Source organism: Jaculus jaculus, chromosome 14 (genome assembly GCF_020740685.1).
Source record: "Jaculus jaculus isolate mJacJac1 chromosome 14, mJacJac1.mat.Y.cur, whole genome shotgun sequence".
In the NCBI taxonomy this organism is placed as follows: Eukaryota; Metazoa; Chordata; class Mammalia; order Rodentia; family Dipodidae; genus Jaculus; species Jaculus jaculus.
In genome coordinates, this window is record NC_059115.1 from 37,766,456 (window position 1) to 37,792,784 (window position 26,329).

Consider the following 26,329-nt stretch of genomic DNA (forward strand, 5'->3'; position numbering starts at 1 on the left):
GTAACCTCCAGTTAATGTTGCAACAGACATACCAGATACAAGTATTTACAGGTCTCACTGAGAAAGAAGCTCTCCATCCGGTCCTCTTTAGACTTGTCTATGACATGATGCAGCGTGGCGTACCCACATCTGCAAAACAATTGTCCAGTTAGTCCTGCTTTGGGTTCCTTCACTTATGCTCATTATAGTCAATAGTATTCTATTAGTGAAATATCCACTCAACTTCTCCAATACTACATGAAAGATAAACTGTACTATGTTGAGGGATATCCTATTTTTAGCCCGGGTTATCTATAAATTTGTCTTAGAAGTGGTTTGACTGCTTAATTATCAAGTCAGTTCCAGGCTGAGTGAGGAGCACAGGGCAGGGTGTTTGTTAAAAGAATACATAAAGAGAATGACTGGCAATAAACTTAGAAGGACGGTGCACAGAGCTGATTTATCTTTGGAGATCCCATGGCGTATTAGTGGATTATGCGAAGGAGCTATTCTTGTTGTGCTAAACAAATATGATGTGCCCATCAGGTCACCTTCTAATGACTATGTTGTGCAATGGGCAGCAGTGACTGCTGGATGGTCAGCCCTAAATGGGACATCAACATCGTCCCCTGCAGGGCTCAAAAACATCACATAAAAAGGGGGTAAAAAGAATTTAAGATCCAGAGGAAGGTTATTACATCAACAGTTAATAGGGTAGGAAAGCACTTTCTTCAATGGAATAGTGAATGGTAAGGTGCTCAAGCTCCTGTACCCAATCCCAATGAATCTTACTGGGTTACAAAATAAAGACATAAGTAGAAAGAGGGGCTAGGTGGGAAGAAAAAGAGGATTAGCAGGAGGAGGAGGAGGGTCAAGGGAGATGAATATGACTGAACTACTTTATGTACATGTATTAAGACATAACTAAACCTATTACATAAAATTAGTATATGCTAATAAAAACATTCTAAAAAATGAAATCTGAAAATAAAAAAGCAGTCTACAAAACTGAAATAAAGTTTTTTTTTTTTTTTGGCTTGTTTTTATTTATTTATTTGAGAGCAACAGAGAGAGACAAAGCAGCAGATAGAAAAAGAGAGAGAATGGGCGCACCAAGGCCTCCAGCCACTGCAAACAAATTGCAGATGCACGTGCCCCCTTGTGCATCAAGCTAATGTGAGTCCTGGAGAATCGAGCCTTGAACCGGGACCCTTAGGCTTCACAGGCAAGCACGTAACCGCTAAGCCATATCTCCAGCCCCAAAGTTTTTATACATATGCATACATCATATATAAAAATATATTTTAAAAATTCTGACCATATGTACTTCAAAGCTGACTATGATTATTTCTATAGGTATGGATCACAATATAAATCTGCTACAACTTAATATTTTTTGTGTTGACTAAATGTTTTGATGTCTTATTTGCATAAAAATAAATTCCTGTCAAAGAACATAGTCTGGTGAATCCTATCAGAAAGAAAAAAGGTGGGGAGACAAAAAAGTATTTGCACTACAATGAAGAAATTCTACTATGCCACAAGGTTAACCCCTTCCCCCATAAAACTGACATTAATGGTCTATACTACACATTTAAATGTAAAAAGAATAGTATTTCCCCAGAACAGCCCAAAATAAATCACAAATGGCTAAAGATGTAAAGAGAAAGGAAGTGGCAAACTGACTTGACTTTGGTGTGCTTCTCCAGACTCTGCAGAATATCCATTCCTACATGGAGGTAGAAGGGATTCTTGGTTGCCTAGAGAAAACAGGAGAGAATGTGATCCAGCAAGGGCCTGGGCTAGGAAGACATTTCATCAACAAACACCACAGGCTGCAGATTCCCTCAAGAGTTGAGTCAGCAGACAATGGAAGAAATGAGGCTACAGTCACATCATCGTAAAATAAAGGGTCATGAATGTCAAGACTGAAGTATTCTACTGTGATGGGTTCACTTTAGCTAGGGTGTGGCAATCTGCTGGAAGTTAGAACACCACTTTAACATTCTTTAGCCCCACCACAGTCAGAAATTAAACAATGCCCACCTGGGCTGTCTCTTGTCAGAGAACATTTCTACCCTGCCTCAGAACTCTCTTGGAACTTAAGATGTAGGCACAGGGAACTAGGATCTTGGCAAACTCCAACTGCAGTGCTATGAGGAGGTGCTATGGGAACAACAGTCCTTTAGGAGACAGGTATCTAAGGAGGCTTGCATGCTTCCCACTAATCATGCATGAAGTCAGTGCTGGGGTCCTTTCTCCTGTCCCAGGCTCTTAGGTGGGGTGGTTTTGTTAGGACAAACGTTCTCAAAGCTGGGGAGATGGGTCAGGGGTTTAAGGTGCTTGCAAGGCCTGACGGCCTGGGTTCCGTATGACAGCACCCACAGAAAGCCAGATGCACAAAGTGTCATGTGAATCTTGGGTTCATTTGCAGTGGCAGGAAGTCCTGACATGCCCACACTTTCTTCTCTCCCCTTTCTTTTTCTCCTCCACTCTCTCTCTCTCTCAAATAAATAAATAAATAAATATTTTTTTAATTTCTCAGTAAAAATCACCTTTAACACCTGGTTCTAACACAAACAGCAAAGAAAATAACTAGTCGGTTGGCTATTACTAGATGAGAAGAGCCCAGGCAGGGGGGCAAGGTTATGTAGCAGAAGATTCCTCCAGATGCTATGAAAACAGCCTGCAGGAGGAAGCTGGAAGTAGGAGAGGCAGTGACAGAAACAATGAGACACAAACTCACAGGCACCAGATCTCAGCTTTAGGGAAATTAGTCAGAAGGGAAGCGAGCCATCCTCAGAGTACACACACCTCACATGGTCTACTCTAGGCTCAGAGAGGCTACACCGAGCTCATCTCTTTCTTTCTTTTTTTTTAATTTTTGTTCATTTTTATTTATTTAAGAGTGACGGGGGGGGGGGCAGGCAGGCAGATAGGGAGAGAGAGAGAACAGGCACACCAGGGCTTCCAGCCACTGCAAATGAACTCCAGACACATGCGACCCCTTGTGCATCTGGCTAACATGGGTCCTGGGGAATCGAGCCTTGAACCAGGGTCCTTAGGCTTCACAGGCAAGCGCTTAACCGCTAAGCCATCTCTCTAGCCCTCATCTCTTTCTTGACAGGAATTCACTTAAGCTTTCTCTTCAAGCATGAAGACTAACACTGTTCATAGGATTTCCCCTGATTTTATTTACAAACAGGATTTGGCATGATAATTTTTTTGATAAGCTTGGACCAGAGTACTAACCCTACTATTAGATTTGTAAGACTTGGGGTCCACTTGCCAGGGCTTGCTGAGCTGCACTGAAACCAGATTCTTGGGTCATTAAGAGCTGGCACTGGCTGTGTGACACTGGGTGAGGATTCACACTGTGCACATGGATGACATGCACAGAAGTGTGTGGATGTGGCTTCAGCTGACTAAGAGAGGACATTTTACAGCTCAAGTGACATTTCCTCTGGAACTGTATTAACTTCACCAAAAAAACCTCTACTTTAATATTAAACAAAAACAGTTATTCAGGTGACTCTCTTCCTCTACAAGTAAGAAAAAAAAAATCCTTTGCTGTGAAAAGTTTTCATACAGACCAGGGCTATCTAGTACATTTGAATGTTAAATAAATATGAAACACACTGAGGGTGAAATATTCCCCCTGAATATTTTTTAAATATTTTTATTTATGAACACATACAGAGAGAAAAAGATACAGACAATGGACACACCATGGCCTCCCTACCACTGCAAATGACTCCAGACACATGCGCCACTTTGTGTATCTGGCTTTATATGGGTACTGGCGAATCAAACCTAGGCCAGCAGGCTCTGCAAGCAACTGCCATTAACCACTGAGCCATCTTCCCAGCCCTTGAGTACTTAAAAGAATTGAGAAATAAGCACTATAGTAAACACAAGATTCTTTGTAAAATGTGACTTCAGACACTTTCTGACCTATGGAACCAAGAATAACACTGAGCACAAAGGAGACTAAACTTGGTACGTGGAACTCTACCATGTCACTATGAAACAACAAAGGACTGTTCAGTAAACTCCAGTACCTGGTAGAGGAGATATGTGGATTCTACCAACTCGGGTCTCAGTGGATAGAAGAGAACATCAGGGGCTTGTAGCTGCCAGTTATACCTCTCAGGGAGGGCCCCATAACGTTTCCAGATGGCATAGTAGAAGGCATGGAGGCAGATGGCATCTTCCACATCTCCTATCAGAACCTAATGAGATGACAGATAAATAACCTGAAAATCACATGCAGTTACTTTCCAAGCAGGGTTTTGCATGTATCTTATATGATTGTTCAATACTCTAGATGCTGATTCCACAGAGTCACCAAGACATGTTGCTATTAAGCCTCCCAAAGCCAGGGGAAAATGGAATGAGGGAGTCCCTTTCCCAGTGACCACTTATTCTTGGCAAATGTGATCAGAAATACCTGCAGTCCAGGGAAGAAAGCCTGCAAAGAGTCAATCCAGGTGTTCATAAGCTGCCCGCTAAACATATTGACATTGACGTAGAGTGGGGGATCTCCTTCTCCTTCATTGCAGGCTTCCCGCCTAGAGACCCAAGCAGCACAAATAGGCATAAGCAGATCTGCACTCCTGGTAGTTCCATTTAAAGAAATCAACACTAACTTTTTTTCTAACTCCTTCCTTAAACCCTAGGAGATAGGACTGCCTGTTTATACTAGACTCTGGCAAAAGAGAAGAAAATTCTAAACTAAGCCTTCATAGTATACTAAGATTTCATTAAATTTTACAGAAAGCATTTCGGCAGTCAGGCTTCGGAACACTGCCATGTAACAGAATTGGAATGTGTTGGACTTTATGTGACCAGGAAGCCCAGGTTTTTCTGTCAAGACAGAATCAGTTTCCTGGTGAAGAACATGGTCCCATCACATTAGCCTGAAGGCATCAAGGCAGGACCCTCAGAAGTTCTACTCAATTTAGTTTGGGTTTTTGAAAGCAAAAATGAGTTAGGCATGGTAGTGCATGCTTATAATATCAGTACTCAGGAGGCGAAGGCACCAGGACAGTAAGTCCATGGCCAGCCTGAGCTACAGTGAGATCCTCTCATAAAAGAAAGAGGCATTCACTTCAGCAGCACAAACACTAAAATTCAAGTTATACAGAAAATATTAGCATGGGCCCTGTGCAAGGATGATACATAGATCCATCAAGCATTCCATGCTTTATGCAGTTTACAAGGGCTGTCTGACAAAACAACCACACATGAAGGAGAGGAGTGAGGAGAGGAGAAGAAGGGATGAAGACTTAACTGTAGCCAAAAGCCTTTTACTCAAACACACCATTCTCGCAAATGATCCCGGCAATGGCTAATGTGAAACTGAGTCAAATAAAATCCTGTGAAACAATCTCAGTGGCTACCACTTCATCAGCTGATTACTACATCAATGCACACAAAGAAGCACCCAGGGAAGAGTGACAGCTGGGTAGGTGTCACTGAAGCTCTGTGAGATCTCATGGATGCACTCAGGAGGTTGAGGCGTGAGGACTGCCATGAGTCTGAGGCCAGCTTGGGCTACAGAGTGAGCTCTTCACTGGGAATGATGGTTCCTGCCTGTAAGTTCAGCACTTAAGAGGCAAAGGCAGGAGGGTCACTGCACATTGAGAGCAGCCTGACCAACCTAATGAGTTCCAGGCTGGCCAGGACTACACAGCAAGACCCTACCTCAAAAAAAAAAAAAAAACAGGAACATTTCAGAACACGTACTCTACTTTCCGGAAGGCACTCTGTAAAGGCCAAAGAAGCAGTGTTGAGGAGACATACCCTCTCCTCAGGTAGCTCTGAATGCTCTGATACACAGCATTAAACATGTCTAGGTCTTCTTTTTCTCCAAAGAGAATGTAAGATTTCAAGAGGTATTCATAGAAAGAGTCCAGCCCAGCGCCCAAGCCACTTTGCTTTCCAACCCAACGACCCGTCTGGATGTTCACAACATTGCCTGTGGAAAAAAACAAGGCACTTCAGGTCCCAACCATGTCTGGGAGGGGGGTTAAAGGACAGGCCTCCCCTTCAACCCCCACTGCTCCTCACCATCTTTACCTTGTGCAGGCCATGAGAAGTAACTGGCTAGCTCTAAAACTATTCATCCCATAAGTAATTTGGAAAGCTTAAGAGATTTTTCTATAGTATATGTGGATGGATGGATGGGTAATGGTATTTAGCCACTGACAAAAAATGAGGATAAACATGTAATGCACAAGAAAAACAGGCTTTTCATTTCACATTCCCAGGATGATGATAAATTTCAAAACCCAAGGAGTATTCATAGTCTTTTACATAGTACTCTCATTCCTGGGAATCTGCCTTGAAAGAACATGTTTACACTGAGGATATAGCTGAGGGTAGCACAGTTGTAAAATATGTACAAGGCCTTGGGTCCCAAGCACCACAAAAAATAAATAGCCAGGCATAGTGGTACTTGCCTGTATGCCTAGCACTTGGAAGCTAGAGGCAGGAGAATCAGGAATTCAAGGTCATCCTGATTACATAAGTGAGTTATAATCTAGGAAGGGCTACATATCACAAAACATTTCTCAGAAACCAACAAAAACCATGAAAGCAAGATAACTTCGAAAAGGCAGACTGACCTGCTGAATGGACAGCAGAAAAGAAAGCCTTTTCATCTAGTAACAGTGCTGGGAGTGGAAAGGGACAAGTTATACATGGCTTCACAGTGACACTGTCTGCCACTTAGTGATGGACTGACAACTGGAATGACTACTTCATTGTGTATCTTTTTTACAGTTGTTTTGCTTTGAGAAAAGTCTCACTTATGTAGCCCAAGCTATCCTTAAACTCACCATCCTCCTCCTTCAGCATCCGGAGTGCCAGCATCACAGGTATGTGCCACCATACCTAGCTCAGGTGATTTTATTTCTACTCTTGCTATTTGAAATATTACAAATTTGTATATAACTTTTGGAATATAAGAAAATATTTCTTAAAATCACTTTTAGAGCTGGACAGATTCCTTAGCAGTTAAGGCACTAGCCTGCAAAGCCTAAGGATTCAGGTTTGACTTCCCAGAGTCCATGTAAGCCAGATGCACAAAGTGGCACATGCGCACAAGGGGGTACACACATTTGGAGTTCATTTGCAATGGCTGACACCCTGGTGAGCCAATTCTCAATCTCTCTCTTATCAAAAAAATCACGTTTAAAGCTGGACGTGGTGGCGCACGCCTTTAACTCCAGCACTCGGGAGGTAGAGGTAGGAGGATTGCTGTGAGTTCAAGGCCATCCTGAGACTCCATAGTGAATTCCAGGTTAGCCTGGGCTAGAGTGAGACCCTACCTCGAAAAAGAAAAAAAAAAAAATCACGTTTAAAATTGTTTAATGATCCACTATGGTTGCAGAATAACCAAATTATTTCCCAATACCTAAAACAATTTTATTTAGGTAAAACCTCATATTAAAATATCAGTCAGGGACTGGAGAGATGGCTTAGTGGTTAAGACACTTGCCTACAAAGCAAAAGGACCCAGGTTCGATTATCCAGGTCCCACATAAGCCAGATGCACATGATGTGCATGCATCTGGAGTTCATCTGCAGTAGCTAGAGGCCTTGGCACGCCCATTCTCATTCTCTCTCTCCCTCTCTCTATCCCTAATAAATAATCAAAAAATTTGCTTATTAAAACATTAGTCAGCAAAACATTAGCAGTGACTAAAGATGAATGTGAATACACAGTAGTTATTCATTACAATTTTTTAAAATATTGATTTACTTGCAAGCAGAGGAAGAGTGTGTGTATATATATATGGGTGTGTCATGGCCTCTTGCCACTGCAAATGAACTCCAAATGTATCTGCCACTTTGTGCAACTGGCTTTACATGGGTACTGAGGAATCAAACCTGGAATGCTCTACCACACCCGGCTTACTTTAATCTATTTTTAAATTAGTTTACAAAGTAACAGGTTTCCTTATGGCATGGTTTGAGCAAGTGTGTATGTGCGGCACATTTAGGTATTTGTGCAGATGCACATACAGGGGGCACGAGTGGAGGTCACAGAGATGGCAAGAGTCCTCCTCCGCCATTCATGTGCATGCTTCCTCTCTCACTGAACCCACAGCTACAGTTATATTCAATCAGACTGGCTGACCAATGAGGCCCAGTGATTCTCCAGTCTCCACGGTGCACAGGACTGGTGTTACAGGTGTGTGTGGCCACACACAGCCTTTTGTATGGGTGCTAGGGAAGCAAAGCCAAGGTGAAGCAGGCCCTCTCACGCCCTCGTGCTGGCACGGCAGTGCTCTTACCAGCTAGGCCACCCCCCAGTGCTCCTAAAGGCATTTTATACACACTTTGTTCTACATCATTCTTCTCCACTCCCCCTCTCCCTATTCCCCCATACCTGCTGGCCCTTCTCAAGGGGGTTCCCCTTCCACTTGAATATTGCGTGTGTTCTTCTGCCTTCCCTACTCCTCCCCCAGTTCCCTTAAAGCCTCTTTTTTCCAGTCTCATGGTCCCTTTCTAGTTTCCTGACCTTAATGTTTGAATTTTTCTATGATGTTAACATATGTTGCCTAAGCATTCTCAAGGGGGGGGGCATCTAATACATGGGCTTTCACCTAGATTTTTTTTTTTTTAAGGAGAAAGATGCTTCCACTGAAAACTCTAAATTCCTGTATTTAGAACCTTATATTGAAGCAATAAAATCTGCCTCAGAAGTGGTTCTTTTTATGGCATTTCCATTAACAATAATTTCCAAGTGGATTATATGAAGGGATCCAAACCAAAAAGGGTGTCTCAGACAACAAAAGTATTATTCGATTCCATCAAAGCCTATGGCACCCCTGCAAACAAAAGGTCACATGAAGAAACTGGACACAGCTAGCACTGAAGCCTATTCTCTGAATTGTCATATTCAGTGGTAAAGGCAAGATGTGGTCAGGGTGCGGTGAAGATAGGACGAATGATCAAAGGTAATGCAGAGCCAATGGTAGGAGGTACTCCCCACCTAATAATCCAGTATCATTGCTCCGAAGGCTCCAGAGGGCTTTCACTGCTCGTCTGGCAACCCATTCAAATGTGGAATCCCCCAGCAGCCGGCTCAGAATCCCAAATTCTACCAGGAGAGACCCGGCCCCTGCAGTGCATGTCTCATTATTACTGTCGGGAGGAACACCAGTCTTTAGATTCACCTGGGGGCAAGAAGAATACAAAGTTGTGAGGAAGTGGGAATAGTGCTGTATAACTGCAGTATTAGCACTCATCAGTCTAAGGTAGAAGGATCACAAGTTCAAGGTTACCCTGGACTGCAGAGTGAGGTAAAATCCAGCCTCAGCAGATAAGAAAAATTCTACTTAAAAAAAAAAAAAAAAAAAAGTCATAGTAGAACCTTGTCCTGTAAGTCTTTGGGGAATGATTATGATGCTATTCATTAAACCCTGTTTCTGGCAGGTTGTCTTTATGATTACACAGCACTAGGCTTTGAGGTTAGAGGCAAATGCAAGCTACAACAGACTCACTTAGCAAACAAGTCTCAGACTGGGAGAGAAAGACAGGAGACACGAAGCCAGAGTATGACAGCCAGTTTCATCACAGAGGCTCTGTGATCTGGCAGCTCTCCCCTAGTTACCTCAAAACTGACTCAATTCCCAGAGGAGTTATTTGGCTTGGCAAATCAAATGCCACAAAAAACATCATCTCATTCCAGACCTCGTACCTAGATGAGCAACTAACTTGTCAGCCTATGCAGGCTTTGACTGAGCTCCAACAGCATGTCTGAGGATCTCTTGGGTTATATGTACATGTCAGGGGATATAAATCACACATGAAAAAGGAGATATGGACACTGAATTCAGGAACTTGAATTCCATAAAGGAAAAGGCTAACTATCTTACTGCATGCCCAGCACACAGCAGGTACTCTCGTAAATGCTGAAAAAAAAAAATTTACATTATATGTAGGGTCAAATCCTTCCCAAAGACATCTTCTTATACCTCAGCCCCATTCCTTCTATCAGACGGTTTTAATTCAGGAAAATGGTAAACTGTCAAACACAAATGGACAAAACATCTGGATGTGGTGGTTCATACCTACAATCCCAGCACATCCCAGGATGAAATAAGAGGATCACTTCAAAGCCATTTTGGACCACACAGTAAACTCTAAACCAGGCTAGACTACATGGTCTCAAAAATAGCAAAACACAGGGACAAGCCAACCTACTTACACGAGGATAGGGGATCCCCGTCTTGGTGTTTTCGAAGGCAGGCAGGAGCCGCACAGCCAGGTCATGGGCCATGTGCAACAATTCGTTATCATAATTCTCAATTGTCATGTCACCAAAGGGTTGCTTGGAGTCAGTTATTATTCTATGAGCAGAAAGAAGGCTTCCCAGAACCCTAATGGAAGGAAAACAAATTAAATCATGTTGCTTGTAAGTATAGAATATCTGATTTAGAATGACACAAGTCTCCTGTGACTTATGTGCTCAGAGCAGCCTGGAGTCAGAGACCTGACCTAAGGGCCTCCTCAAGTTCCCTCAAGCTCCACCAAGTGACAGATGCTGAGTTCACTGCACTACAGACAGAGAGACGGGAATCGTTTACACAGGCCGCTGGGACACCTTCTAAAGCATTAACAGAGCTGGCCATCTTAATCTTAGGGCACTAGGGAAGAAGACTGTACTGATCCTGAGTGCCCAACTGTTCTCAGAGTGCACATGTGCATCATTCAACTACTGTGCACTCATTCCCCCAGCCTAGCCACATGAGAAACAGGCCACAGCAAACACTGTCAGACAACTGATGAGCTACTACAATGGTGGTAAGAAGCAAGGTGGGCAGTCAAAGGAGAGTGACCTACTCAGAGGCAGGAGGCTGCCCTCTCAGGTTCATGTCCCACTCCAATCATCCATTAACAGATTGTAACATTTTTAAAATAAATTATTTTTCTTTTTTTATAACAAATTATTTTATAACTTTAAATGTTATAGGTACATCTAGAATGTCATGTAGTAATACAACTGTCAAAATTATTTCAACAAGCTGGGCATGGTGGTGCCTGCCTTTAATCCCAGCACTTGGGAGGCAGAACTGCCGAGTGTTCAAGGCCACCCTGCAACTACACAGTGAATTCCAGGTCAGCCTGGGCTAGAGTGAAAACCTAGCTCAAAAAAAAAAAACAAAAAACAGGGCTGGAAGCAGGAGGGATGGCTTAGTGCTTAAGGCATTTGCCTACAAAGCCAAAGGACCCAGGTCCGATTCCCCAGGACCATGTTAGCCAGATTCACAAGGGGACGCACACATCTGGAATGGTTGGAAGCCTTGGCACACCAATATTCTCTCTCCCTCTTCCCCCTTCCTTCCTCTTTCTCTGTCAAATAAATAACTATAAAATATTAATTTTAAAATCAAAAGGAAAATACAGTCCAGAGTCCAGCAAACTTAAGAAAGCAATATATGAAATTAGGTCTAGGCTATGATTTATACACTTAACAAAGAGTAGAATCCAGAAAAAAAAAAACATGAAAGAAGTGTATCCACATGGGGGGGCTGGGGAGATGTCTCAGTGTTGCTTATAAAGCCTGCTGGCCCAGGTTTGATTTCTCCAGCACCCACCTAAAGCCAGATGCAAAATAGTGCACACCTCTGGCATTCGTCTGCAACAGTAAGAGACCCTGGCACACCCATGCACTCCCCACACATACATGCAAATAAGTGAGTAAAGTTTTTTTTTTTTTTTTTAAGGCAAACAGTGGTTTTCTGCATGGGGAGAGATAAGAAGCTCTGTATTATGCACACATTTTCCTAGGAAACTTAAAAATGGAAATGAGAGCACATATGAATGAAAAGCATGAAACTGCATCAGAGGGGGAGCTATCACACATACCCACTAAAAGTGTCTTTCTGTGCAATGCAAATACGAGTCTTAGGCCTCCAATGTTCCCATTCTGATAATACTAAAATGAAAACGATATGGACCCATAATGTCCATAGGGGCTCTCTGTCTTTATCTTGGGGCTACAATACCCTCCAGGGAATTCACATGCTTATATACATGAAAGGAAGCCTGCACTACATTTTATATACTATTTTACCTTATCGTGGCCTCAAAGACTTGGACGGTGGAATCTTTGTCAAATGAAACAGTGTCGATCACTAACTTGACTGCTTTCTGGAATTCGGATGAATTTCCCATTATCTTTAAACAGAGGAACAGAAACCATTACAGCAGCCTGAAAGGAAACCCATGCAGCAGCCATCCACTGCATCTAAATGTCTGCTCTGGGTGGTTTTATCACAGTAGAAAGAGAAACATAAAAGGTAGAAAAGCAGTCATTTTTTTATCACAATACATTCCAAGACAGATGGTGAGTCTATTTCCTGCCACTCAAGAATCCCATCTCCCAACTGGCAAAACTGTGAAAACATTTCTTTGCAGAAGCACTAGCATGCCTGTCTTCCCACTCCCTTTACCACAAGCTTCAGTCTGATGTTACTATACGAAGCAGTGTGTTTTCCTAAAAACTTCTGGAATGGGAAAAAAACAAATCAAAAATTAAGAAATAAAAATAAGATTTTATCACTACTCTTCAAATGAAGCCACAGCTTGGGAGCTTGGCTTTCAAAGGGCCAAGACATCTGGAAAACTGAACTTGCTTGCCAGATATGTAAACACTTAAAGAGAAGTAGTAGTAACATCTCTGGAGGCAAAGCACAGTGCACATGCGTGCGTCCATGGAGCATGTGTGCCGTGGTGTGTGATGCATGGTACATTTATGAGTGGCATGTGCATGTGTGAGAAAAGGCCAGGAGGATGTGGGTGTCCTTCTCTATGGCTCTTTCATGGGCTACTTGAGATGGGATCTCTCCCTCAACCCAGGGCTGCCATTTTCAGTCAGCAAGCCCCAGAGATTCTCAGGTCCCTTTTTCACCCACCCTTCCCCAGCAAATTGAGGTTACAGACGTGTGTGTGGCCACACCCAGCTGTTTAGGTGGGTTCTAGGCCTCCTAACCCTCCTAGGCCCTGATGCTTAAACAGCAAGTGCTCTGAACTGCTGAAACATCTTTCCAGCCCCAAACAAATGACATTTAAAACAAACAAAACACACAAATTATCAGCTCCATATCCAGCTTCGTAAGTAACATAGATTTACAATTCATATGTCTGTCAGGTATGTACATAAGATGCCACAACAAGCTCTTCTCTCCTAAAAGTGGTACAAATTGAGCATAAAGTTTTATATATGACCACACATGGAAATGATCTAATTCTGACTGACCAAAATTTTCTGACAATACTTTGCTTATAATGATATCATAAGGACTTACAAAACAATCAGGAAAAGATAAGTCATCAGAAACTAAAATATGTCATATTTTCTAATTGTATTGTATGCTACATGCTTCTCCTATTGTTAGTTGCTAACATACAGAGAAAATACAGACATTTCCTTTCTGCTTTCAATTCCTTTTAAAAGATTATGCAACAATGCTCACATTTTACACAATGGTCAGGGAACTGCTTACCCCTAAGAGTTAAAATGCATGCAAAAGAAAAGGAAAACCTCAACATAAGTAACACCTGAAAAATGAGCCTGATACAGAAAGGTATTCAAGATGAATATTCTACCATGAAAACCAGAGAAATGGGTTTGTTTCCTTACAGAGGTTCACCAGCAACAATATCTGGGTCCAGTGCAGTGCTCTTGATCTCAAATCAAGCAGAGAGTGGTGAAGAAATCCAGCCATTCTTAATTATACAAGCGTTATCACTTCACTCAGATTGCTACTGAGTACCAAGTAACCAGACTCATGCTTGAGAAAAGCTGAAGAGCCAAAGCACGCTCTTTACTGCAGGGCTGCTCAAAGTTCTTGAATGTGGGCAGCTCACATCTGTAACTCCATCACGTTGAGGTAGGAAGACTGCTGTGTGTTGGGAGACAGTCTGGGCTACATATTGACTTCCAGATTACCTTTGGCTAAAGTGTGAGACCATGGTTTATGAACCAAAAAGATAAAAACAAATGAATTAACTAAGTTAATTAAAATGCAAATGTGGCCAAGTAAGGTAGGATCACTGCCAATACAAGGCCAGCCAGGGGCTACAAAGTGAGTTCTAGGTCAGCTTGGACTAGAGTGAGACCCTACTTTGGTGAAGAAGAAGAAAAAAAAAGGCAAACGTGCAATGAGTCTCTTCAACAGTTTTTCCACTTCATTTGGAAATAGCATTCTTCAGGGAATATATCCTTGGAAATTGTGTTGGACAATACTGGATTAGTACAAATTCATTTAATCAACAATCTGCAGTCCTACTATGCAACCATTTACAATCAATTATGGAGGAGAGAAAAGCAAATAAAGTGATAAGGTCTTTTTATTTATAGAGCAAGAGTATAAGACACAATGAGGACTAATAAGAAAACTTATGGAGAAGTGAACTTTCGTAGGCTATATGAATATTGGGAATGTTCCTCTCAAACACCACCTGCTGCTGAGTCAGCCTCTACTGCCCTCAACAAGCAGCTCTAATCATGCCACCCTTGCTTGTCTGGGCACATTCTGAGAAGTGTTGGTGGGTGACTCAGTGGAGCCACATCACTGAGGAGAGAAGCACTGAGAAACTGAAACTGCTTTGCAACTTTAGCCTAGATGGAAATCCGGCAGCCCTCCTGGGACCAGGGCTGAGCCCTACTTTTGCTACTTACAAAATAAAGGCAGAATGCTCTCTCCATCTCTTCCCAAGAACTGGCAACTCAACTACTCATTGAATAGTTGTGAGTGTGGTGGCATACATCTTTAGTCCCAGCACAGAAGGCTGAGGTAAGAGGATCACTGTTAGTTTGAGACCAGCCAGGGCTACAGAGTGAGTTCCAGGTCAGCCTGGGCTAGAATGAGATCTTGCCTTGAAAAAAAATCAAACCAGGGCTGGAGAGATGGCTTAGTGGTTAAGTGCTTGCCTGTGAAGCCTAAGGACCCCAGTTTGAGGCTCGATTCCCCAGGACTCATGTTAGCCAGATGCGCAAGGGGGAGTACACATCTGGAGTTCGTTTGCAGTGGCTGGAGGCCCTGTTGCGCCCATTCTCTCTCTCTCTCTCCCTCTCCCTCTTTGTCTGTTGCTCTCAAGTAAATAAATAAAAATAAACAAAAACAAACAAACAAAAATTTGGACAGTTGTACTGTGAACTTAGCATTACATACAGGGGTGTGTGTTTGTGTGTATAGTACTTGAGACAGAGAGAAAGAAGAAGCAGATAAGAGAATGGACACACCAGGGCCTCTAGTCACTGCAAACCAACTTCAAATGAATGTGCCACCTTGTGCATCTGGCCTACTTCTTAGAATGCTCAAAATGATGAGATAAATAATTAATAACATGATCTGAGGGCTGGAGAGATGGCTGAGCAGTTAAGGTATTTGCAAAACTAAAAGAATCCTGGTTTGATTCTCCAGGACCCACGTAAGCCATATACACAAGGTGGTGCATGCATCTGGAGTTGGTTTGCAGTGGCTGGACACCCTGGTATGCCCATTCTCTCTCTGTCTCTCTTTCTCAAATACATAAAATATATTTTTAAAAAATAAATATTTTAAAAAGAAAACATGATCTGAGACGGCTACAAGAGGAGCATCATCGTGGTAAAGGCTTGTGGGACCAGGAAGGATAACAGAGGGGTAAAGCTACCTTTACTAAGGAGAATGCAAAACACGCTAGGCTGGAATAGGCCCCTGAACATCAGATTCTCTAGTTCCAGGTCATGAAAACCGAAGCACACAGACATGGTCTGACCACCTGTCCGAAGTGGCTGACTGTCTTTAGTATTTCTAATACTTATGTTCAAACTTCTCCCCAAAGTCAAGGAGGGACCCCATGGGATGAAGGGGGAAGGCAGCACCCAACCTGACAGCCTCATCTGGAATGGGCAGCGGCCTAAAACAAGCAAACTACACAGATGGGCACTAGGCACAGATGTTCTGACAAGCCGGCGGATAAATAGCATTTTGGATACCATCTGACCCTGACACCTTGTTTGAACTCCAGAAATACTAACTAGAGTACTAATGGAATTCTGGACTCCTTGGGGCATGAGATGGTAAGAACACTGGGAAGAAAAAAGGTTTCTTAATAATCAATCATGCATTTCTTCCCCATCATTAAAGGAAAATCACACTTGGTCTCATGACACATTTCTTGCTGTTCCCAAAAAGGTTGTTAAAATAAATAACAGTAATCAAAGCTTTCTGAGTACAGAGTTTCTTGGAATTCCCATTCCCAAAGGAAATAAGGAAATAAGCTCCCCAACACTTTATCTTAATTATCTTAATTAAGAAGAAAGAGCTGAACACTTACTGCAAGTGTGTCCAATGCATCAACAAGGGTCAAAGAATAATTCCCCAGGACATCATTGATGTTCAGATTTGAACTGAAAAATAAATAAATAAAATTGAATAATGTTATTTTATCTTAAAAGAGAGAGAGAGGAAAAACAAAGACCAGAAAAGTTAACCAGCCATCAGAAACTAAAACTACTGGCAACCCCAATTTACTCAGAAACTAACCATAGTTCAGTATGGTAAAGGTCTTTCTATCTCAAGAGCAAGTTTCTATTGTGTACACAAAACAGAACGGTAAAAACACATTTGCATAATGTTGGTGGAAAGAACTCAAGGTAAGTGTGGAGGTGTCCAAGTCATTCACACTCTCTGAGATAATTTACCACTATATGATCAATCTCTTTGACCCTGTACAACTCGAAAATTCTCTTAACTTAATAATCATCAGGAACTGAAGAGAGCCCATCATATGGCCTACTTTTCACTTTACTATAGAAGCCACACACCTGAGCTGGTCACGCTAAAAGAAGTAAATACCTGCGCTACACAACCAGTATGACTCATCAGGAGAGAAACCAACTTCTTCACACTAGTCTTCCACTACTGTCTCAGTTCTGAAGAGCTGTCTCTTCACATGAGCCAAAGCAGGGCCGAGTGCCTTCTCTCCCCTTCACTGGGGCTGCACCAGGGCTTCTGTCACACACCTTTCACCTTCATAATACCTCATCCTGAATGAATCTTAAGAAACCAACTACAGGGCTGGGATGTCTCACAGTGGCAAAGCACTTGTCCAGCATACACACGAACCTGGGTTCCAACCCCACACTACAAATACTAGAACTAATAGTGAAACACTATAGAATGATGTACAAGGAAAGACTCGTCAGTCACTCTAGTATTTCTTTATGACACAAACTACAAGGAAAACAATGAAAAATAATCAACTGGGTAAATAGGGCTGGAGAAACACAGAAAATAATCAAGTTGAGCTTAAGAAATTTGGACCAGAGTTCAGTGTCCTATTCCCACAAACCCAGAAATAATTCCAGAGGCTTGGGAGGAAAGATGATAGTAAAGTTAACAATATGACAACTATTTAAAGACCTCATTTCCTAGAGACCAAAATAGAAAAGCCTCATTTTCATTTCCTGCAAGACTCATGCCTACCTGATTTGTTCCATCTTATCTGCACTTTACCTACCCTAGGACCATCCTAAAAGTTCCTGGTCTCACTGCCTTCCCTGTGAAAGAAGCTTGTGGTGGGCAGCATTCCCCGAAGGTTCTGGAGGGCCGGGCCTGCTATATCCCTCTGAAAGGTCTTTCAGGCCTCCGCCAGAATAAAATGAGACTTGTATGAAAATGTAGGTATAATTTCAACTTCAGATCTTCATTGACCCTTCTAATTGTCTGTTTTATGTTGGGTTAGGCCACTTATTAAAAACAAGTAATTCATAACAAATTTTAGATATGTTTTGTAAAATAAGACACATAAAGGAGCCAGCCATGAATTAGACCTGTCCTGTCTCACACTGCCATGAAATCAGCCCACTGCATGGCTAGAACCTGCACCTGCTTCTTCTCTTTGTTGATTCTTTCCAAATAAACTTTTAAGATGGCAAAAGGTCCTCTCAAGGCAAGAGCTATGGATTCAAATATGACTGTCAAAAGCAGTGCCAATGAGAGTGAGCACACTTGTGCCGAGGGTTGGTGGAGGGTCAATGCAAACAAGACACTCCTCAGGCTCACTTCTGTCAACTCAAGAACCTTTTTTTCCTGGGCTTAAGTATTAAACTACCTTGGTCTGCTGCTCAGAAGCACAGTGAGTTCTAACATCCACCTCATCAGAAGACAGATTCCAAATTATTCAGCATCCAAGCAAAACAGACAGAGAACAAGCCACATCTCAGGACCCTCTCCCGAACCTCACCCTGGTCTGTGGTGTGCGTGTCAGCCTTTCCAGTGGCCTAGGTCATGGAAGGCATTATTCTTTGAGCAGTGCACTCCTTCCCATGCTTTACTGCACTTTCTCTTTAAGTCTACAACTAAAAGGGACTTGGTTTTTAAAGACTTCTCAAGAGCTGGGTGTGTAATTCACTGGTAGGAGACCTGCCTTGCATGTAGAAGGACCCAGTTTTGAACCTCAGCACTGAAGGGGGGAAAACAAAAACTTCTCAATACAATGCCCAAGCCAAACACTCAAACAAATGATAACATCTTCCAGCATAAAAAAAAAAAAAAAAAAAAAAAAAAAACATTTAAGCCAGCTGTGGTGGCACACATCTTTAATCCCAGCACCTGGGAGGCTGAGGTAGGAGGATCGTTGTGAGTTCAAAGCCAGCCTGAGACTCCATAGTGAATTCCAGGCCAGCCTGGGCTAGAGACCCTATCTAGAAAAAACAAACAAACAACACCATATATATACACACACATATATATGTGTATATATATATGTGTGTGTGTGTGTGTATGCACACACATATACATACATATCTGTAATAATGGTGGTAAACTCTCCATTCTCGTCAGAGAAATCCACTTAAAGACTTGGAATTTTCATTTTGAATATTCTACCAAATAATTACTATGCATTCTTTAAAATGGCCAAACTAAGGCCAAGTATGGTGGCACAGGCTTATAATCCCAGCACTCAGGAGTCTGAAGCAGGAGAATGTCAATTATAATACCAGCTTGGGCAAGATCTCATCTCCAAAGGAAAAAAAAGAGTGAAATACAAAAAAAAAAAAAAAAATGGTAGGAAGAAAATCAAGGACAAATTAAAGCACACGACACTGCCCTGGCCTAACAACATGACAGTCTCCAGACTGTCAGCCCATGATACAGCTAAGATGATGACTCTACTCTCGGACATTCTTGTGGATGTCCATTCCTACCCAATAGGGCTCAGTCAACAGAACAGTGAAAAAGGAGGTTCAAGAGTCCACACCTGGCTACATAAGCAGTCTTCTGAACCACAACTACACTCACCCCAAGTAACCACAAGTTCATGACACTCAGCACTTCAAAACACAGATGGAGAAAACGATGGCCTCTACTAGAAAATGTTTGATTATGTATGTAGCTAACAAAATCAAACACATGTGTTACCAAAAAGTCCCTCCATAGGCATAACTTGTAACAGCTGTTCAAAACTCTAACTGGTTCTGAGTGAACACAGAGACAACGTAGCACACACACAGTACCTGTGGCTCCAGGGACCGATACTCTGGGCAGAGAAGACAGAGTGAAGTGAAGGTGAATACACAGTGACGCTCCACGCTCCAGAGACGTTAAAATGTAAGGTAAGCAACCAACAGGACAGCAGGGCAAGTCTACGAGAATCACCTTCAAACTGTTCAATGAAAAGAGACTTGCGCCTGACTCTGAAGGATTTTGGGAAGAAACAGCAATTCTGAAGAAGGCCATCTTTTTTTTATTTATTTTTTTTTTTTTCGGTTTTTCAAGGTAGGGTTTCACTCTGGTCCAGGCTGACCTGGAATTAACTCTGTAGTCTCAGGGTGGCCTTGAACTCACGGCGATCCTCCTACCTCTGCCTCCCGAGTGCTGGGATTAAAGGCGTGCGCCACCACACCCGGCCTTTTTTTTATTTTTTAGGCCCTTGCACATCTGAGGCAAATGCTCTACTACTGAGCACAACCAAATTCCTGAAGAGGAAGGCACCCTAAATGAGAGCTGCCCCAAAACAAGCCAGGTGAGGAATCAATATTTAGTCTTTTCATTTGAAATTTGCTTTTTTTGCTTTAGTAGCAATATAGTTGAGGAAAAATTAGGAATGGTCACATACCAAAGGCCTGAAATTATAGTGCCATTCAAAGGATGACAGAAATACTCAAATTTATTCAAGGAAACATTTTGAATTTGGATACAATGACCCAAATTAAGCATGTGAGAGGAACTGACTTAACACAGTGGCCCAGAACCAAACAGAGCGATTTGCTATTTTTATAGTGTTTAGAATTTGTTTACTTCATGGTGACTTGTTACAGGATCCCAGGTCTACCAAGACCAGCAAGATACACCACACACTAATGTGCCCACAAAAGAAAAAGACACAGCAGGTTCACACCTGCAATCCCAGCACTTAGAAGGTGGAGGCAGAAGGATCTGGAGTTTAAAGTCATTCTTGGCTCCACAGCAAGTTTAGGACCAGCCTGGACTACATAGTAAGGCCCTGTCTACAAACAAATGCTACTTATTTATTGCAGTACTAAGTATTGAACCTGAGAGTCCTGCATATAAGGCAAGTCTCCTACCACTAAGCAATATCCCCAACACTCAAAACAAACCTTTTAAAAGGGTTAGGAGGCTGGAAAGATGGCTCAGTGGTTCAAGACGCTTGCCTACAAAGTTTGCTGGCCTGAGTTTGACTTCCCAATACCTATGTAAAGCCGTTCACACAAAGTGTCTCATGCATCTGGAGTTCATTTGCAGCAGCAAGAGGCTCTGGTACACTCATACAGATTGACTCACCCCCTCCCTCCCTCCCTTCCTCTTCCTCCTCCTCCTCCTTCTTCTTCTTCCCTCCCCCTCTCTCTCCATTTTTTTTAAAGGCTGGGGTATAAGCTAGTGTCCAAGCACTTACTAGGATGTACAAGCTTCCAGTTCAATTCCCAGTATTGTAATAAAAGATCTCAATGATTTCTTTGGTTTTCTGATTACAGGTTACTGACTAGGAGATGTAAACACACCCTACTTGTTGAGAGCCAGAATGAAATGATAAGCTCAAGCCTGAAGTTTTTCTAGGAAACATCACTGCACAAGGAAAGCTAAATCACAGACATGAAATATAAAAAATAAAGCCTCTCATTCTTTGTAAGTGGCAGTGTGAGAATCTACTCAAGGCCACAAAACTCCAGAGCTCTTTTTACTGCCTCAAAAACAACAGCTGCCAGGCGTGGTAGCACGTCTTTAATCCCAGCACTTGACAGACAGAGGTAGAAGGATCGCTGTGAGTTTGAGGCCAGACTAAGACTGCATAGTGAATTCCAGGTCCGCCTGGGCTAGAGTGAGAGTCTACCTCAAAAACAAACAAAAAATTTAGCAAGAACCATGAGCAAATGCCATCTTCCCAACAGCCTACGTAAGAGACCTGACTTCAATTTATACAGATGATCATTGTATAACCAAACAACACTCACAGAAAGCCTAAATTCATGCCATTGGGAGACCAGCAAGTGGAATCAACCATCATTATCTCACCTTGCTAAAGAGGAGCTCCCAATGCTCCAGAAAGCTCTTAAGGTTCACTAAGAAAAACATGAAAGCCAGATCTGGTGGCACAGTAAGCAATCCCAGCTACTCCGAGTGGGAAGCAGGATGATCATAACTTGAAGGCCAATCTGGGCCACAAGAGAGAATTCAAGTTCAGACTGCACAACTTAGCAAGATCCTGTCTCAAAAGAGAAAGTGAAAAGGGCTGAGGAGATAGCACAATGGTGGAACGCTTGCATGTCCTGTCGTGCACAAGGCCCCACAGCAACATGCAACTAGAGGCTGCTTTTGCTAAAAAGTACTGACTCCACCCTCAGCTCACAGAAGAACTAAAAGCAGGACGGAAGCCTAGCATCTGTGCCTTCCTTTGGGTCACTGCTTCCCTTTACACATTGACATAATAATCATTCATGGAGCATCTAAATCTACACACTGGTGGAACTTAGTCCCTCATTCCCCTTTAAGGCTGCAAGCATTATCCTAAACCTGCAGCCACTTTAGGTTGCAGGGCAGCAAGGCCTGGCCAAGCAGGAGAGACCAACCCTAAGATGAGAGACACACAAAGTTACCTATGGTAGAGTGTAAACACTAGAGCAGGTTATCTCCTCTGGCCGGTGATGATGGCAATTAACAGATTAACGGAGTATAGGACCATCTTTCAGGACCTGAGCTGAGAAAATGATACACACCTCTCACCCCTGTCCCAATCCTTCCTCTATTTAAACCCAAGAATCATGTCAGTACCAAAGTTGAACTTGGGGTTCACTACACTTCTTTGTTAATCTTTCCAACATGTTAATGTAGATTACATCTCCTTTCTTTGCTTTTTACCATTTCCTATCTTTAATGGGCTTCTTGGGAGGAGTGGCCAGGCCTAGCCTTTTGGGGCTGCTGGAGCCATGTCTTTGGCCCTAAAGCTCTGGTGACACTAAGCATAATCCCTAGTAGTGAGAAAGAAAAAAAGGGGGGGGGGATGTCATCAACTCACCCTTCAGTGTGTCATCACAATTCCCAATTATTTTCTTTAGGCCACCAGATTAAAAAAAAAAAAAAGCTGAAAAGTAATGTATGACAGAGAATACAGGCTGGCTGAAAGGGCTCTCTCTCTTCTTGTAACACCATGAGCAAAACCATTAAGATCCAAAATATGTGCACTTTGGTTACAACTATGTTACAAATCTGTGGACATATGGGCCACAGTTGGCAGGAAAAATCCACACACACACACAAAAAAAAAAACCTATCTGGTGGGATTTTTGGTCCCCTCTCCAATTTAATGAAGTCCATTCTCACAATAAAGTGGGAGGGAGGGAAAGATGACTGGATTAGAATTGAAAGAAAATACATTTAAAGTCCTTGGTATTCCTTTATGAACATGACAACACATTCATTTCAGGCAACTCATTCACTTCCTACAAACTAGAAAGAACCAGTAATTTTTTTCCCAAAATTTTTAGATTTCTTTTCCTCAAAGACACTGAAAATACATAATACAAAAAAATACAAAAAAAGAGTTGAAGAAACACATCAGTTGTAAAGAGCTGCATGCATGAGACCATGGGTCCTCCTCACAGTACTGTCAAATAAATATAAAGATATGAATATATACACACATATACACATACATGCATATTGACATGGCTAAGGAAGATAAGTAACTCATAGGCTTCCTACAATTCTGGTTCTGTTGACAGTAGCCTACACTGTGCTCCATCATGCTCTCAAACTGCAAATTAGGATATGAATTTGCAGATAACCAACCTATATTTTTTTAACTCTTAATGTGCCTTTGGAGCATAGGCTTCCTTTGAACCTAAGGAACTAGACTCGACTGCTTTTCTCCAGGTGAAGAAAAGTATGTGAAAAGTGTCCAAGCGTGGCCATGTGCGGTGTCAAGACAATGAGCAATCCAAGTGCTCCGCTCCCACCTAAGGGGAGGGAAACAGGAGAGTAGTCACTCATCTGGTCTGGCAGGATCTGTGGTAACACATACCCAGCCCTGCAGGGAGGAGGGAGGGCCTCGGCTGGGTACACTGCCCTCTTGGACTTTGAAGTCTACAACAGTAACCCAGGAACTCCACCTTCCCAAACATGGCTAGAGGGACGGGCTGACCTTTTCTGACAGCCCTAACACCACAGTGGTACTTACTGGAAAGATGGCACTATGCAATGAGGTCCTCAATCAACTAGGCAGGAGAAATCACACTTGGGAGTATCCAGACCCTACGTCTGACCAAAGCAGTCTTCACCCTTCCTCACTAAATTCTCCCGAGTTAAGCAGCAGCACCTGGAAGACGAAACACTAACCCTTTCTACCTCCACGAGGGGTGGCTTTGGAGAAACCCTTTCTGGGAAGCAACTCCTGAACTTTTACATTAAAAAGCCTTGGGTGTGGCACTCTGATGGGAAGGGCTGTTCTGAAGCTGCGTTTATAAAGGGAAGCCTATGCATTTCCCTTAATACGTGCATCTGGAGCGGCGGCGTCTGAAGCCCAGGCAGCCCTGGCCTGGGCACAGCGCCCAGTTCCTGCCAGTCTCTGACCCTCAGTTTCCCCATCTGTAAAAGGGGCAGACTGTCCTGAAGTTTGGAGAGTCCAGCAGAACCAAGATGAGACCAGTCACCAGCCCACCCCCACCCGCTCTCGGATTCCAAAGGGACCTCAAGCGGGGGCTTGGTCACAGGCGACGCGGACGCGGGGGCCCCAGCGCCCCGGGCGGGGTACTCACGGGTCCCCGCGGTCGGGCCCCCGGCCGCGGCAGTAGATGGGGTTGAGCTCGTCCTGGGGAAAGGCGTGCGCCATGTAGTTGTCGTAGCCGAAGACGAACATGCCGCGCGCCAGGTCGCGCATCTGGGCGCGGAGCTGCGGCGGGAAGGCGCCGCTGTAGCGCCGCTCGTACTCGTCCGGGCCGCAGCCGCGGCCGCCCAGCGCGTAGCCCCAGTGCGCAGAGCCGCACACGCCGGGCCCGGGGCGCCGCGGAGCCTCCAGCCGCCTCGCCGCCGCCTCCCCGGGCCGCTGCAGCCACGACGGCCCCGCGCTGGCCGGCGAGCCCGCGTCCGGAGCCGTCAGGCGCTGGAAGCCGAAGCTGAGCGGAAAGCGCTGGTAGAAGCCCATGCTGGGCCCCAGCCCGAAGACGAGCCACAGCACGGCGTGCAGGCCCAGGCGCAGCAGCACCAGCCCCAGGACGAGCGCTCGCCATTGCATGGTGGCGCGGCGGCCGCGGGCATTATTTTAAAGCGCGGGGGACCGCCCCAGCCGACCACCTAGCCCCGCGCTCGCTTGCTCGCCGGCCCGTTCACTTCCCCTTTAAGGAACTCCCTCGTGACGCACCAGGAACTGGCCCATTGTCCTCCGCCCCCCGAGGGCCGACCCGGTCCTGCGGGCCCCCGCGTTAGCCAGCAGGGTCACCCGGGATTGGCCGGGCCCGAGAGGGGCGCGCCCGGGGACACCCTCCCGCGCCATAGGCCGGCCTGGATCTCCGCGGCCCGCGCAAGGCCCCGCCCACTCCTCTGGCCCCGCCCCGCCGCAAGCCCCGCCCCTGGGCCGGGCCGACGAGGGCCGGGCTGGCGTGGCGAGCACTGGTCGCTCGGGCGCTGGACGGGAGAACTTCCAGCCAATGGGAGCGCGGCACGGGAGAGCACGGGTGCGGGACACGGACGTGGCCCCGGACCCGCCCAGTGTGGGGTAGAGCCAGGGACTAGAAAGCCGCTACGGCTTCAAGACCTAGCAAGAGTTAGGAGAGAACCACTTTTGTGCAGGAGGTACTTGTGCATATCAAGGACAGGAGTTTAAACTGTTCATGGTTGGGGGTGAAGTCCTAACTGTGGCTCAAAGAATACACAAAACGGTAATCCAAATTCTACTTTTTATTACAACGCCTCAACATGCCACCATCTGTCATGGTACTTCTAAAACACATGCCCGGAACCCATCAAATTCCAATCTGATCTATTTAATGGTCCTTCCTCTCCCACCCTCTCTAGTACAGGACTACAATGACCCACCTGACCTTGGAAATGTGGAGAAGATTCGGATTAAATCATCTCCCCCCTGCATCAATTTGCTATGATTAAGGACGCTGAGGATTTCAGCCTTCATAAGGGATGCTTGTCTTTGCCTCCCCTGTTTAGACCATGTCTATCAAACTCAGTTCCTTTGAAAAGCTTAAGAGGCAAACCCTGAGGGCATGCCCTCAAATTAGATAAATTTTCAGAGTCAGAGGACTTTGCAAAACGGGGTGAAGATAGAAACAAAGCAGAGAGGATTTTAGCCCACAGCAACTGAAACACATTAAGATCCTTTTGTCTGACTGAGCCTTTGTAAAATATACCTAGGCACAAAGAATTTGAACCAGGGTCTTCCTACAGATTCTGCCTTTTGCCCTTCTCTAAAGAATGTCTGGGGTCCCTCCTCAAAGCTGGAACCCCACCCCTTGACCCAGCCTCCCTAGAACTTAGAAACTGAATGCGAAATATTGTTACATATTGTTTCCTTTCCTAAGGTAATTTCTTGCAATGTTTAGCTTATTTTTGACCTTTCACCGAAGTAAACTGTCAACCTCATTGATGACAGCTCTTGTCCTCACATTAGAGAAAAGATCTACTAAAAAATGAATTCACTGGGTGGCAAAGGTAGGAGGATCGCTGTGAGTTCGAGGCCAGCCTGAAACTACATACTGAATTCCAGGTCCAGGTCGGCCTGGGGAGACCCTACCTGGAATAAAAAAAAAGAAAGAAAACGAGTCCAATTTATGAAAGATGCTTTTCCTGGTAAATCTGGCCATGAAATTTCACTA

At 43.9% G+C, this 26,329-nt stretch overlaps 1 protein-coding gene and 1 non-coding gene across 2 annotated transcripts in view; one reads left to right on the forward strand and one right to left on the reverse strand.

Moving 5' to 3' along the window:
- The window catches only part of Edem1 (ER degradation enhancing alpha-mannosidase like protein 1), a 30,749-nt gene extending 5,955 nt beyond the window's left edge, over nt 1-24,794 (reverse strand). The window contains exons 1-10 of the mRNA XM_045133796.1: nt 24,263-24,794; nt 16,324-16,396; nt 12,071-12,174; nt 10,202-10,373; nt 8,984-9,167; nt 5,785-5,959; nt 4,430-4,550; nt 4,041-4,211; nt 1,666-1,739; nt 33-129 (exon numbers count right to left, since the gene is read on the reverse strand). Coding sequence (XP_044989731.1) covers nt 33-129; nt 1,666-1,739; nt 4,041-4,211; nt 4,430-4,550; nt 5,785-5,959; nt 8,984-9,167; nt 10,202-10,373; nt 12,071-12,174; nt 16,324-16,396; nt 24,263-24,738 — 1,647 coding nt within the window. The 5' untranslated portion in view covers nt 24,739-24,794. The remainder of the gene's footprint in view (nt 1-32; nt 130-1,665; nt 1,740-4,040; nt 4,212-4,429; nt 4,551-5,784; nt 5,960-8,983; nt 9,168-10,201; nt 10,374-12,070; nt 12,175-16,323; nt 16,397-24,262) is intronic.
- LOC123454922 lies at nt 5,082-5,188 on the forward strand. Its single transcript, XR_006633572.1, has one exon. It is a non-coding gene; the product is annotated as a U6 spliceosomal RNA (small nuclear RNA).
- Nucleotides 24,795-26,329: the final 1,535 nt, after the last annotated feature.